This window comes from Sesamum indicum, linkage group LG11 (assembly GCF_026168435.1).
Source record: "Sesamum indicum cultivar Baizhima isolate 11 linkage group LG11, ASM2616843v1, whole genome shotgun sequence".
NCBI classification, from domain to species: Eukaryota; Viridiplantae; Streptophyta; class Magnoliopsida; order Lamiales; family Pedaliaceae; genus Sesamum; species Sesamum indicum.
Genome location: NC_142667.1, coordinates 1,398,143 through 1,413,180, shown reverse-complemented (window position 1 = coordinate 1,413,180; position 15,038 = coordinate 1,398,143). Strand labels below are relative to the sequence as shown.

The window sequence follows — 15,038 nt, the reverse complement described above, 5'->3', positions numbered from 1 at the left end:
TAATTTCATATATTTTATAAGATGTTTTCAAAATTTATAAAATATTAGAATTTTATAATTTATATTAAGTTAGTAATGATAATTTTATATTTAATACGATCAAAATTGAATAAATTTGATAATATTTTAAAAACAAGTTCGAAATTTTTTACTCTTTTAAATGGACTTATAAGCTTATGTTATATTATTCTTTGATCTTATAAACTCTTTTTTTTTTTTTTCCAAAAACTTTGCCGATCAATTTTCAATATCTTAAAAATTGTGAAATATTTTATAAAATATTTTAAAAAATTTATAAGCTCATCCAAATACGTTTTTATCCGCTTCACACATTGGTTGTCCTTATGCCAACTCCCAATCACATATTCATGGATTTTTTGGTCTCTTCCAAAATTTAAAGAAAAAATAAGAAAAATAAAAGGATAAATCACAACAAGCTCATCTAAAACTTTATCATAGTGTTTGGATTTGTGTTTTGAAAATACAGATAAATATGTGTGTGTTGGAGATAGATGATATGTTTGGATTTGTGTTTTGAGCTAATTCAAAATGTTCTAAAATAAGTGGTATAGGTTTGATGTTGGGATTTTGGGAGCTAAAAATTACTATTTATTGTCAAATCATATCTTTTATATACAAATATGTAATATAAACATATTGTATATTTAAATGTTGTATTTTTGTTATATATAATATATATTATTATATAAAAAGTTGAAAAATAATAAAAACACACAGATAAGGTGTAAAAAATAAAAAATCAAAAATTGGGCGTGTGTTTATTTTGTCTCGAAAATTATTTTCTTATTATTTGAGAAATTATCAATATTTTCTGATTTTTTTCAACCGTTCGACAACTAACCTGTTTCGTTAGTTTCAACTAGATTTTCATTTTTCTTTTGGTGAATTGAGTAAAATGCACCAGTGGACTAAATGAATATTTTTTAAAATTTTCCATTTGCCTTGTCTACAATTTTATAATTTTTTTAAAAGACATACAATAAAGATAAAATTAATAATATTATAGTTTTATTTAAATGTATATAACTTTAATCAAATATAAAAAATATTGATAATTTTTTTAAATAATAAGATATATTCGTAATTATATCAAATTTCGCTGACCTTTGTGTAATTTACCTTAGAAGAAGAAAAAGGCAACTGCAGTATTTCTGCAGCATATGCTCTGAATAGTAGTCATACCAAATCCCACCAAATACCATTATAAAAATTGGAAAAGCGAAATTCTTGAGATCCGCACTGCAGATTCAGAAACTATATAAACCTACGGCCACTCCCAGGAGAAGAAACAGCCACAGCTTTTCAGATCTGCTCTCAATTTCCGCTTCATTCAGCTCCAGATCCGATCAATTTTTTGCTACAGGTAAGCCAATTGCTGCTTCAATTTCTCCTATTTTCTGTTCTCTGTTGAGTGCATTTCCAGTTTTTGGTTTACGTAGTTGATTCTCGATGGATTGCAGTCGGGACAGCGAGTAATTCGTTATGGCTGTGAGGAGACCTGGTGTAATTGCTCTTTTTGATGTTGATGGCACGCTTACTGCTCCCAGGAAGGTATGAGCTGATATATTTCTTTCCTTTTTTCCCCCTTTCTTCTTTTGTTTTCTTTTGTTTTTCTTTGACATGCAAGGTTTACTGCAGTATGAGTTTAAGGGTTATTTTGAAGTGTACTTGGGAGTTTGGATTTTTTTCTGGGTAAAATCGATTTTGAGTTTATTTGCGGTGATGATTTTACGGGCACTTAGTTGTTGATCTGAGCTAAGTATGCACGATTTTTGCGTGATTGTGCATGTATGGATCTTTTATTCATGGATAACATTGCCGTACTAGTTAGTGGTTGAAACTTTAGTGGCAAGGTGTAATGCTTGAAAGTAATAGTTTGCGAGATGGTTCCGAATAAAGAATGTGTGTTCCTGATTAACTTGAATTGGGTGAATAGTTGGATTGTGGTTCTGAAGTTGCACATTTGCTCTGTTCCAATTCATGAAGAAAAGTTCTGTTGTATTTTCTTTCAGGTCTGAAGCTAATTACCTTTAATTTGGTCCTATGAACGATGTCTCTTGTTATAATCCATTCTCATTCACTTATAATGATAGTAATATTCATTTGTTAGCTCATGTTTTACTCCATTGCTGCAGGTGGCTACTGTTAAGATGTTAGATTTTATGCAGGAACTTCGGAAGGTACTTGATTTTTCCTTTGATTTTCGTGTCACATATGATCCCATTGTAGTGGGGCTCATATTTTGCTCTTGGTCTCCTGAAAGACATATGGAAAAGCGAACGCGTTCATACGTTGCATTTTTCTATTCCCAGGTTGTTACTGTTGGTGTTGTTGGGGGTTCCGATCTTGTTAAGATTTCAGAGCAGCTTGGAAATACAGGTCACCTTGCACTTAACCCTTATCTTAAATGCTGGATAATCAATTCAAAGTACTATATGCGTAACTTTCAAAGGTATTTTTTACCTATGCAGTCATTAATGACTATGATTATGTGTTTGCTGAGAATGGCCTTGTGGCTCACAAGGATGGAAAGTTAATTGGAAAGCAGGTATTGTCCAAGACTTAGACCTATTATGAATTTCAAGAACAATGGTAGTAGGATTATATTTCATGTCAATTCCTGTAAGATAAGCCTAGGTGGAATATGTTTGTCCTTCTGAAAGATCAAATAGGAGGTCGTAATAGATGTTAAACCATTAGAAGCACTTCATAGATTTCCTATTTAGTGGAGATTCTTATGAATCGACTCTGAAAGTTCTTAGTTGCTAGTTTCAGATTTTGACTACTTGATATGTATTTATGCAGAGCTTGAAGTCATTTCTTGGAGAAGAAAAACTCAAGGTTAGAATTCTGTAAAACTTTTGTAAATTATTGGTTTGCATCATACAAGGGTGGTGTTAGGACATAATTACCTCCGCAAAAGGGTGTCAGCATGACTTGATCTCCAAAATAATCAAAGAAGAAAAACAATTCTTATCATTATAGATTTTGTGTTTTGAGAAGGAGAAAATCTTCTGTGGGTTGAGAATGGAGGATTGATTTTGCGTTTTGCTTCTACTTTGTGGATGCAAACCGGCAACCTTGATGCTAGATATGACATATAGTTTGCTTCAACTTTCTGACTGCATAGTACGGGCAATATTAATTTTTGGTTAATAGTTATTTTGATACATTATGAATAATGTTGCAGGAGTTTATTAACTTCACTCTCCATTACATTGCCGACTTGGATATCCCCATCAAAAGGTGAGTTAAAAGTAAAGCTGAACGATCACCAGACCTGATCGTTTTTGATGGACTTCTTATTCCCTTCTTTATTATTCTAGGGGAACATTTGTTGAATTTCGAAGTGGGATGCTTAATGTATCTCCAATCGGAAGAAACTGCAGTCAGGAAGAGAGAGATGAGTTTGAAAAGTATGATAAGGTATATTTTCTAGTATCAAGAAAATATTCAAGAGAAAAACTAAGATAAAAGGATTTTATTCATAAGTGAATTTCCGAATTTCAAGAGTTTATTATAGGACCTTGTTTTATTGTTTCCTTTGACTAAGGAATGGGTTCACAAATGTAATCAGGTCCACAACATTCGGCCCAAAATGGTGTCTGTGCTCCGAGAGAAGTTTGCACACTTCAACCTAACCTTTTCCATAGGGGGGCAAATCAGTTTTGATGTAAGCAATTGTATAAGTTCACTGTGTTTCCAGTTATCGTTAGAATATACCTCATTACAATGTTTCGGACAGGTTTTTCCTCGAGGCTGGGACAAGACATATTGCTTGCAATACCTGGATGAATTTCATGAAATTCACTTCTTTGGAGACAAGACCTACAAGGTTACTATCCATCATTTTGATAGGGTTATCACAATAAGAATCAGCCTATGCCTCTCTATTTCTCTCTTTTATTTTCTCCCAGACAATATTCTTGCTCACGTGGCTATCTGGTCCCTTTTAACTTGAATAGGGAGGAAATGACTATGAAATCTACGAGTCGGAGAGAACCAAAGGTCACACCGGTCAGTTTATCTTTTCCTTTTTCTTAGTATGGTTCATTCAATTATTAAGGAGACATAAAAGCTTTGAACTTCTACCAGAAACTGAATTCAGTAACATTTCCTCATAGACACGCCACCAGAAATGGCTAGCAGAATTTTTAGTTTTGTTCTATAAATGCCCCTTTGTCTGAACCGAAACTATAGGGAAAATGCTTCATTGCAAAACCTGACTTTGCTCAACATTTTTTATTGGAACTCCATGACCAATGATCTGAACATACTGTATTACTTTCCATCAGTTACTAGCCCCGAGGATACAGTAAAGCAGTGTACAACTCTCTTCCTGAGCTAGCAACATCGAGGCCTCTGATCTTACGGTGCTACTGTGGTTTACAGAGATCAGGAATAATTTGGATTGTGAAGTATACTAAATGAGAGCATGAATTTGGAGGTATATATAATTTTTTGTTATCTGTGAACTTTTGTTGTAGCTTTCCTCATATTGTATGGTCAGCATTGTAATCTATACATGCCAACAACATATTATCCACTGAACAGAGATGTGCTCAAAAGTGTAACACAAAGGCATGAAACTTGAATTGTATACACAAATTCTTCTCCACAGTACATTGAATGCTTTGTATTTTAGTTGTTTTGGTACCTTTTTAGTAGGGAGCTTTGTGGAATCGTGATCTGGAGAACATGTCGGGACAAAAATATATTTTAACACGTATAGATTTGAGAATTTTCTGGAACGACCTCAGAGAATATCAATCCGTATAAGTGCATACAAGATCTTATCTTGGCGAGAAAAATATTTACTTGGAAAAAAAAATGTAATACATTTAACCAGTTTAGATTATGTATTGCACGAAAAGAGATGGTAAAGACAGAGAATCAGGTTTAGCTGGTCCAGAAACTCTTTGCAGTCTCATGTGTGTACTGTATATAAATGGACAACTTGTTACTTAATTCATACAAACTCTGAGGTTTTCTGTTTCCCTGGCGAATTAATTTGATATAAAACAAAAAATAATGCTTCAATTTTAGGTAAAACAAGAATGTACACCTATGGAGACGCAAAATTTCAACAAGCTCAATCCTCGAATGGCTCGCACAACTAGTAATCATAACGCTTACGATGCCTAGGGTTCTTGGTATTAAAAACTGCGATTCGGATAACATTAGGTCAAACAAGACAAAACTCAACTGATCAACAAGAAAACTTTACCTTAGTGCGAAAAAAGTAAGGTAGAACAATGCTAAAGCAGTTCAATCTGGAGAAATGCAGGGCAATGTTGAATGATTCTGTCCTCTCTTGAAAGTACGACTTGAGTTGATGGGACCTGCTAAAACCGCAGATCTGTTTCTATATAATTTACCCCGGTCATCACCAGCCTCCACCGTATCCCAAGAGATGCTTGTTCAACAACGAAACAGGGAATGTTTGAAGGAAGAATTGTTCAGGCTCAACCAGCTAAACTTGGTATTGTTATTTAGAATAGGAACTAGAATGGTAGGGGAGATTTCATTTGAAATTGTTAGCTCTTTTAGCTGCAGCAAGAGTGTGACAGAGAAGCAGTGCTATGTGTAACATCCACGAGCAAAATGCAGAAAAAGAAGAACAGAACAGGGGTGAGAAGAAGAAGAACAGAGGAGAGATGAGGGAAATTTCAAACTAATTCATTTCATGATAATCCAGATTCAGCCTTCGTCCCCTTTTACATGAAATTTTAACAAAAAGTAATTCAGCAAAAAGTACAACTAAAATTAGAAATTGTCGCCTCTTTCTTCTTCATTCAAATCCAGATTGGTTGGGTCTTCTTCTTTAGCTAAAAGCTTAGAAAACAGCAGCTCGATAAACACCAACTACACTTCTCCAGCTTTCACCACGTGTACTGCTGTTGGCCCTTCTTGGGTATTGATGGCCGCATGGAAATCCCTCTTTTCAGTCCTAATTTGATTGTGCCCCAGTCCCATCGAAAAGACGTCATTCGCAGCCGGGACACCCAATTATTGCCCAATTTTATCATGCCCTTGACCTAACGGTCTAGATTAATGCCTTCGATCATGCGGTTGTTAGCCAAAATCGCATTTCTACTAGCAAATGCGACATACTTTCCTCCTTTTTTTGAACCTTGTCCCTAAGGATCAAACCCAGGGAACTTGGCAGTGATATCCTTGTAATCTTCCTATGTAGCTTGATCTAGGAATGCATGTGACCATTGGATTAGTACCTGAGGAACACCCACATTGTTCCTTGGTATCAACCTTCAAGCTAATATGGAAACTGGGTACACTTTAAAAACCTCATCTTCGAATTCTGGTAGATTCACTAAGGGAAAATATTTTCATCCAATCTTCTTCTTCAAAAGGGACACATGTAAAAGAGGATGAATCTTGGCTCCAGGGGGTAATGCGAGCTTGTAGGCAACCTTCCCCACCTTCTCCAACACCTTATAGGGTTCAGAGTACTTAGCAGAAAGCTTGAGCTACTTCCTAAGACCCAAGTTGTCTGTCTGTATGGTTGCAACTTGAGAAACACCTCATCCCCTACTTCAAATTCTCTTTCAGATCTCTTTCTATCAGCATAAAGTTTCATCCTTTCCTGTGCCTAATGAAAATTTCCTCTAATAGCTGTATCATCTTAACTTTTTCTTGCCTCAGTTCCTCCACATCACTACGATGATTCTGCAGATAAGGTCCAACGGACAACTGGTGAGGAGGATATCCATATTGACTTGGAATGGGGTAGTTTTAAGACCAGTGTGGAAATTAGTGTTGAACCAAAACTCAACAAGAGTTAGCTAGTGTGCCCACTTCTGTAGCTTTTGGTGGCACATACACCTCAAGTAGTCCTCTAATTATCCCTTTCAGTCTGGCCATCACTTTGAGGTGGTATACTGGACATGTCTAGAGACACACCAAATAGTGTAAATAGTTCATTCCAAAATTTACTTGTAAATACCCTGTCCCTATTAGTAACGATGCTCACTTGGAGGCCATGTATGATGTAACTTGTAGATATTGTCAAAGAATATTCTGTCAACAGAGGTTGCAATATAAGGATGTTTTACAGGCATGAAATGAGAATACTTTGTCAATCTGTCAACAATTACCAAGATTGAATCCTTGCTCTCAGAAAGAGGTGATCCTTTGATAAATTCCATATAGATGCATGACCAAGCTTGGTCAGGAATAGGTAAAGATTGCAGTAATCTAGGTTGTTATCATGTTTAGATCTCTGACAAACATCACACTCTTTTACCCAAGTGTTACATCTTCTTTCAATGTTGGCCAGTAAAACAATGGTTTGATCCTTTGGTAAGTCCCATTAATCCCAGAATGTCTACCAAGTGCTGAGTCATGTAATGATTTGATGATTTTCTCCCTAATTCCTCCAAGGGTCCCCACACATATTTTGCCTCCTTTTCTAAGCACCCCTGATTCATAACTGTAATCATGATAAGACAGTGCATCAATGACTTTGGCTTGGATAACTGCCTAAAATAGGGTGTTTCATAGCTAGTTTGCACTTCTTGTACCCACAACGAAATTTGAGTAGTAAAGGCATTAGCTTGGGGCTCCTCCTTCTCATGCTCCACTCTGGAGAGGGCATTTGCAGCGCTATTATCATTACCCCTCTTCTACTGAACCTCATAACTAAGGCCTAATAATTTGGTCACCCATTTCTGCTGCAACATGGAATCAACCTTTTGATCAAGAATGTGTTTCAAACTTTTTTTGGTCAGTCCTTATAATGAAGTAGTTCCCTTGTAATTAATGTTTCGACTTAGTAACAACTAGCAGAAGGCTAAGAATTCCTTCTCATATGTACACAGCCCGAGATTTTTAGTTGCCAAAGCCTTGCTGAGGTAGGCAATAGGTCTGCCTCCTTGCATTAGTACAACTTTTATCCCCTTCCCACATGCATCAATTTCAACCACAAAAGGTTGAGAAAAGTCAGGTAAAGCCAGAACAGGTGCATTAGTCATGACTTCCTTCAGGTGATTAAAGGCTGATTCAAGCTCAGAGTTCCACACGAAAGCATCCTTCTTAAGAAGTGAAGTTAGGGGCTTGCTAATAGCTCTATAGCCCTTAATAAACTTCATGTAGTAACCAGTAAGGCCTAGGAATTCCCTCAAAGCCTTGACATTGATAGGCACTGGCCAATTCCTCACATATTCCACATTTTGAAGGTCAGTGGCTACCCCCTTTACAGAAATCACATGGCCAAGATAGTCCACCTACAACGATGCAAATGAACATTTACTTTGCTTTGCATAGAATTGGTGTTTCCTCAAAAGTTCCAACACTTTCTTCAAATGTAGCATATGTGTACCCCATTCCTTGTTGTATACTAAGATATCATCAAAGAAAACCAATACAAATTTTCTGGAAATAGAGCTCAAAAACTTGGTTTATCAATCCTAAAATGTGGATAGTGCATTACATAAACCAAAGGGCATCACCAGAAATTCGTGTCCATTGTGTATGATAAAACTAGTCTTTGGAATATCCTCCTTCTTCATTCTTATTTGAAAATATCTTGACCTCAAATCAATTATTGAAAATTCTTTGCACCATGTAACTCATTCAATAATTCATCAATAACATGGATAGGGAAGTTATGTTTAACAGTGAGCTTGTTTAAGTACCTGTAGTCAACACACAACCTCCAACCTTCGTCCTTTTTCTTGACCAGTCATACAGCTGAAACAAAAGAGCTTTGGGTGGTTCTAATGATCCCACTTTCCAGCATCTCCTTCACTATCTTTTCAATCTCAGTCTTTTGCCCATATGCATATCTATAAGGGTGTTGCTTTTCTGGGAATGGCATCTGGAAACAATTCAATGCTATGTTCAACTGCTCTCTCAAGAGGTAATGTTTTGGGCTCCTAGAATATATCCTTGAACTGGTGTATCAGTTCAAGCATATTGGGATCATTCTCATTTTGAGATACAACTCTTTTGATTGTATAGAGCTTCCCTTTTACTCCATAGCTTCCCCTTCTCAACAGCTTGCCCAAGGAGTAGGCTGAGAGTGGTTTTCAGATCTCATTTTGAACTGGAGCCTTCAAGATTACTTTCTTCCCTGACTGAGTGATAGTAACTTGCAATTGATAGAAGTCCAACTACATAGCATGGAAAGACATAGTAGCATCTTCTTCTTCAGTTGTTTCTCCAATTGCTCTCCCTCCTCTTCATAGGTCTTAGCCTCTTCCTCACTCATCATCATATAGACATGCCTAAGTCTACACCTATGCCCAGGTGTATAAGGCTCATCACATTTGTAACAGAGATTCTTTTCCTTTCTAGCTTTAACTTCAACGAGAAATCTTCTAAGCTAAGGGTATTCATCCCAATTTCTGAATAAGGGTTTGAATGCAGGTTTGTAAGGTTGGTTTTTGTTTAAGGGTTTAAAAGGGGCCTTGTTCTGACTGATTTTCTGGGGCTGGTTGTTTTTTTTTTTAGGATGATATTCACCATGGTTTCTTGCTTTCTAGCAATCACAATAGCTTGGTTCGATGTGGTTGGCTTCATAGTGGAAACATACCCCTTAATCTCTTCCTTCAGCCTACTTATAAACTTCATCATGAAGAAGGTTTCATCTAGATTTTTGTTGAAAATAAGCATGTGAGCTTCCAACTCCTCAAAATTTTCCAAATAAGCATTCATAGTAGTTTCTTGATGCAGCATATCGAACTCAGAAACTACTTTCTCATAGTTTAAGTCTTCAAATCTTTCTAATATAGCCAATGTTGGCTCTATCCTGGAGGGCACTCCCCTTTTTCTACATATCCTTGATACCAAAGCTCAGCCCTACCTTCCATGTGGATAGAGGCTAATGGTAGCTTTTGATCTTTAGGATGAAAGTATCTGGTATATCTCCTCACCTAGATTCTTGCTTCTTCTCTAGTGAAGAGAGGAAACTCCATTCTATGGATAGCATTGCAACTTGTTGGGTTAGTTTGAGCTGGGTTTTCATTACCAGGTGAGTGGAATGCAATGATTCTTGATGATGAGCCTCTCTCTATGGATATAGTGAACCCTTCAACAAGTATGGACTTGTTCCTGTTGTAGTGCTGCAGTTGCTCAACAATACTTTTGACCTATTGTTGCACGGTCACTATTGTGTGTTCCCTGATGAACACAGCAACCTGTAACCTTTCTTGTGCCTCATTGATGTGGTCCAACCTAGTATGCATTTATTCTTCACTAGCTTGTCTCCTTGCTTTTTCATCGATTAATATTATTTCAGTTTTCTTTTGAAATTCTTTTAATCTTGTTCCATGAACCATTGTTACCACAAGTCCAAGAATTGTTTGGCAGTTTGTGACATCCACGAGTGAAATGCAAAAAAAAGAACAAAATAGGGGTGGGAAGAAGAAAAAGAGAAGAAAGATGAGGGAAAATTTCAAACTAATTCATTTCGTGATAATCCAGATTCAGCCTTTTCCCCCCTTTTACATGAAATTCAGAAGGAAATTTTGACAAAAAGTAATTCAACCAAAAGTACAACTAAAATTAGAAATTGTGGCCTCTTTCTTCTTCACTTAATCCATGATTGGTTGTTTCTTCTTCTTCAGCTAAAAGCTTAAAAAACAGCAGTTCTATAAACACCAGCTACACTTTTCCAACTTTCGTCGTGTGTCCCGCTGTCAGCCCTTCTTGGTATTGATGGCCGCATGGAAATCCCTCTTTCCAACCCTAATTTGATTGTGCTCTAATCCCAACCGAACCACGTCATTCGCAGCTGGGGCGCCCAATTCTTCCCCAATTTTAATCGTGCCCTTGCTATGACGATCCAGATTAATGATTTCGATCATGCGGTTGTCAGCCAAAGTCGCATTTCTACTCGCAAATGCGCACTATGGTCATGGGCCAACTCTCCCAGGCACAGGGGTGATAGCTGAAGCTATTGAGCCTGCCTCCTCATAACAAACATCTCCAATAAGCCAATAGCCACAAGGGCTTTTAGCATCCTCTTCACATCCAAGAGTTAAAACTCTTTTAAAAATTCAAATAGATATGAAAAGTTTGAGAAAGTCAAGATAGCTCCAAGGAGCATGTACTGCTGTAGCACTAAGTTGAAAAGGGAAATTCATACCTCCAATTCGATTTATTCCAACATCAATGACAAAGCTACCTCTGACTATGTTTGGCTGCCCTACAGCTGCAACTAAAATATCCTCTTCTCTAGTGATTACCTCGGGATTTTTGGTTCTTGAGTGGACAACACTTACTATGGCGTCTGCCCTCTGCCAGAACAAGCAAGATGTTTGTTGGTTAAGGTTAAATTTAACCAAACTAAGAATTTGTACTTCAAGGTTTACGATCAACCGGATTACTTGCAAAAGAAGAGCCACAGGCATTCCAACAATATTACTCCTGCCAATAACAACAGCCCTCTTTCCCTTTATAGGAACACCATATCTATGCAACAACTCAAGACATCCTTTGGGTGTACAAGGAACAAATAATGATTCTCCATCTCTCATGGCTAGAAAACCAATATTTAAAGGGTTGAATCCGTGAACATCTTTGTACAACATTCAAGATGCGTTCGTATGCTGCAAAGTTATTCGAGACAATCAGAACCATTATGTAACACGACGAGAAAGTAACAAAAACAGATAATGGTTGTAACCTCTTTACAATTTTGGAATTTCCCCAATGATTAATTACAAATACTCTCATATGTTCATTACCTAATGACATACTCAGAAAAAGCTACCTTTTAGATGCATGCACAACAATTAGTGACTTGCTCAAAAGATCAACATTCCATTATCATTAAACATTTCAATTATTCCTTATATCGTTCATCCTCTAGCAAACTGTACTGTATCTTCTTTAATCCACCGACAAGCAAGCTGTTGAAAATTCACAAGGAAACAGATACTCAGATTTGGAGGCTTGCAGAAGGAAGAGGCAACTGAACAAGGATACCGTTAACTGCAGGATCATTATTGAAGCCTAAGATATACTTCAGCATTTCTTGCTTTGAGGAGTCTTCAGCCAAATGCACTTCATATGACTTGATCCCTACAAATTCACAGGCCTTTTTCTTGTTGGATACGTAAGCTGCAGAATCCTTCCTTTCCCCAACAAGAATAACCGCTAGTCCAGGTGTTAGTTTTGTATAGACCTCAAGATGGTAAATGCAATGGAAATTAGAGCTTAAATTATAATACAATATTGTAATTAGTGATCAAATCGCCTGTCTCTTTGCTACTACAACGCGGATCTCATGCAAAAAGGAATCAATTGAATTGTTTAGGATACCAATCTTTGGTGCACTCCGTTTGATGTAGGTGATTAAATGTTCTCAAGAACGAACCTCATTTCAAACAAGTGGTTGAAATAGCTACTAGTTGCTCTGCAAGTTATACAATGTTTAGCTATCGTTCGCGGTAGGAACACACATGTCTTCCCTCTAAAGATAGTCAAACAGCACCTATGATGAAATCTCCTTCAACCCTATTGTAACACCCCCTACTCGCTACATCTAATTATCACTATTTCATCCTTTCTTTAATTAGAACTCATTCTATAAGTAATTCCCTTTCAACCTGTAAAATAAATTCTAATTTGTCAATATAATATATATCACAAAAAATAATAGATACCACCAAAAGTTTATATTTATCCTCACTAGATATCCTCATGTACATAACCTCAAGGAAAGTAGTACCACAATTCTAAACACAAACCTGATAAGAGACTAGAATATTTAACAACCAAACAGCCAAAAACTCTGGCTTCAGATGTCACGGTTGACCCACCTAATAAGAACGACGGCACAACTCAAAGTCCAGTGTGGTTAGTCAGTGCGATCTATTCCCTGAAAAGTACGTGGCAAGGAATGAGTTGCCTACTCAATAAAATCATTCAATATATATTCACATAGACTGCAAGTCACGTACAATGAAATCACATCAGTTAACAAATATTCATTATATAGCAATAGCAGATATAAAGAATAATGCATGCCCATGACTGTACATCAACCCACGGTATAATATTTGACGCTATTGTTTATTAATTAAGGGGCCTACTTACTCTAATTGGGGTACATCGGTCAATGGTTTTGCCGGCCATCATCATCTCATCAACGTCATATCATATACAACACAGGATACCTGTTGTATGTGATATCCCCACACTCTATTACTCTAGTATGTAGCAATATCAGTACAGGACATCACAACAAACATGGTATCCCCACACCACTCCAGTGTGTAGCTAACAGTATAGAATATTCCCCGCTACCCAGAATATCCCGGTACCCTACGCGCCATAGTACCTAGCTTAATTCATATATTTTTCATATCACATCATCATCAATCGCATTTTCATAAACCATTGAATGTGTTCCCAACTAGGTAAGCATCATCTTTTATTTCAATTCACAATCATCATTCTATTCTTTATAATAATTACTTCCTCAATAATAACTCTCAATTTGATTTCACACAACAATCAATTATACGATCATCACATAATCATATCTCGCATGTCCCTACTTTACAATCACATAACACATAGTAACAATTTCACCGATATTATGGTAATCTAACAAATAATCCACAACTATATATAAACAATCAATATACGAAATCCACGTATAAATATAAAGCCATATTCACGATCACATCCAAGAAACCATATATACAATACTACATATATAGCTATATATATAAATTCAATTAGCTATACTTACCTTAAATCCCAAAATGCTTTGGTTTCACGAGGGACTGCTCAACCCTCTACTTTGTCGTCACGTTCTATAATAGAATATTATACGTATAATCAATATATTTAGAATATTATAAACTCTAAATAAAATATTATATAATGTTCGTACATTTTCCACCAATTTTTTGATATTCTATTTATATTGAAGTTCGACCTCTGTTCCATTTTATTTTAGATAACTACACTTTCTAAGCTTCTCAAACGTATATTTAATTTATCAACTAATTCATACGAATTCATTTAATCAAACCTCTTATATATTTATAACTATCGTTTTTAATACCATCCGTAAATTATATTACCATTGAAACCTCATTTTCCTTCTTTAATAACATAATATTTCTTAAATATAATTTTCGAATTATTTCTATGAATTTTCTACCAATTTATCATTGCTATATAATTTAATGAAGCAACAATATATAGAATTAAATATTTGATTAATCATTCCAATGGAATTGAGTAAATTATGTATAATAATAATTAAATCTAACAACTTTAATATTTTAATTAACTAATTATATCATTTTTATATCAAATGTGATATTTAATTCGACAATAATTTAAATAGTCAAAATCATAAAGTACTCCGATTAAATAGTACATCACTCAATATAATCAACATTTAATAAACAGAGTAATTAAATAATATAACTATACAAATTAACATAAATTAAAATCAAAATTTTGATACCTGAAATATTACGAAGTGTGTATGTATACATGTGTATTGTAATGTGTGAATGTGATTGTGCATAATATCTTATAATTGAGAAAGAGATGAGAGAGAAGTGGGTGGGCGGTGGCCGCCACTCTCATCCACTCTCTCTTCTCTCATCATTCTATATATATATATCTATATTATTATATATATATATATAATATTATTATTATTATTTATTTATTTAATTAAATTTTTTTCATAATACCCATTACGTCCTTGTTAATTTTCTTAATTAATATAATTTGCTTTCAAATATTATAACGAACTCCAATTTAATCCATTCAAGTTTTATTATATCTCAAATTCAATCTATAATTTATTTACTAATTAAATTTAAATTTTTAAAAATTACCAATTAGTCTCCCAATTATGTGAAAAATTCAACGAGCGTCACACCTATACTAGTAGGCGTTAAAAGATTATAATAGATCAATAATTGATTAACGGAGAAGACGAGAAATCGTTTCTCTTTTAAGAGAACAAGTGCAAGAGAGGAAACAGAGAAAGATCAAGAGAGCATCAACTTGGATGTTTT

General features: G+C 35.4%; 2 protein-coding genes across 5 annotated transcripts; one reads left to right on the top strand and one right to left on the bottom strand.

The window, feature by feature from the left end:
- Positions 1-1,189: 1,189 nt before the first annotated feature.
- PMM (phosphomannomutase) lies at positions 1,190-4,665 on the top strand. 3 transcript variants are annotated; one of them, XM_011094853.3, is made up of 12 exons: positions 1,193-1,384; positions 1,482-1,572; positions 2,157-2,201; positions 2,334-2,400; positions 2,493-2,569; positions 2,827-2,862; positions 3,212-3,267; positions 3,348-3,447; positions 3,599-3,694; positions 3,767-3,856; positions 3,987-4,038; positions 4,317-4,665. In XM_011094853.3, the coding sequence occupies exons 2-12, from the start codon at positions 1,504-1,506 to the stop codon at positions 4,367-4,369; spliced, it is 741 nt and encodes a 246-aa protein (XP_011093155.1). In that variant the 5' UTR covers positions 1,193-1,384; positions 1,482-1,503; the 3' UTR covers positions 4,370-4,665. The 3 variants fall into 3 exon arrangements, with proteins under 3 accessions (XP_088731587.1, XP_088731586.1, XP_011093155.1); XM_088875461.1 differs by having other exon boundaries at positions 1,190-1,384; positions 1,461-1,572; positions 3,599-3,856; XM_088875460.1 differs by having other exon boundaries at positions 1,191-1,384; positions 3,599-3,856.
- Positions 4,666-10,423: 5,758 nt separating this feature from the next.
- Positions 10,424-14,588, bottom strand: LOC105173262 (bifunctional protein FolD 4, chloroplastic-like). Of its 2 annotated transcripts, XM_088875462.1 has the most exons (4): positions 14,474-14,588; positions 11,370-13,808; positions 11,129-11,279; positions 10,424-11,005 (listed from the first exon to the last, which is right to left on the bottom strand). In XM_088875462.1, exons 2-4 carry the CDS (start codon positions 11,571-11,573, stop codon positions 10,896-10,898), a joined length of 465 nt encoding a protein of 154 aa, XP_088731588.1. In that variant the 5' UTR covers positions 11,574-13,808; positions 14,474-14,588; the 3' UTR covers positions 10,424-10,895. The 2 variants fall into 2 exon arrangements, 1 of the variants encoding a protein (XP_088731588.1); XR_016062818.1 differs by having other exon boundaries at positions 10,888-12,865; positions 13,745-13,808.
- Positions 14,589-15,038: the final 450 nt, after the last annotated feature.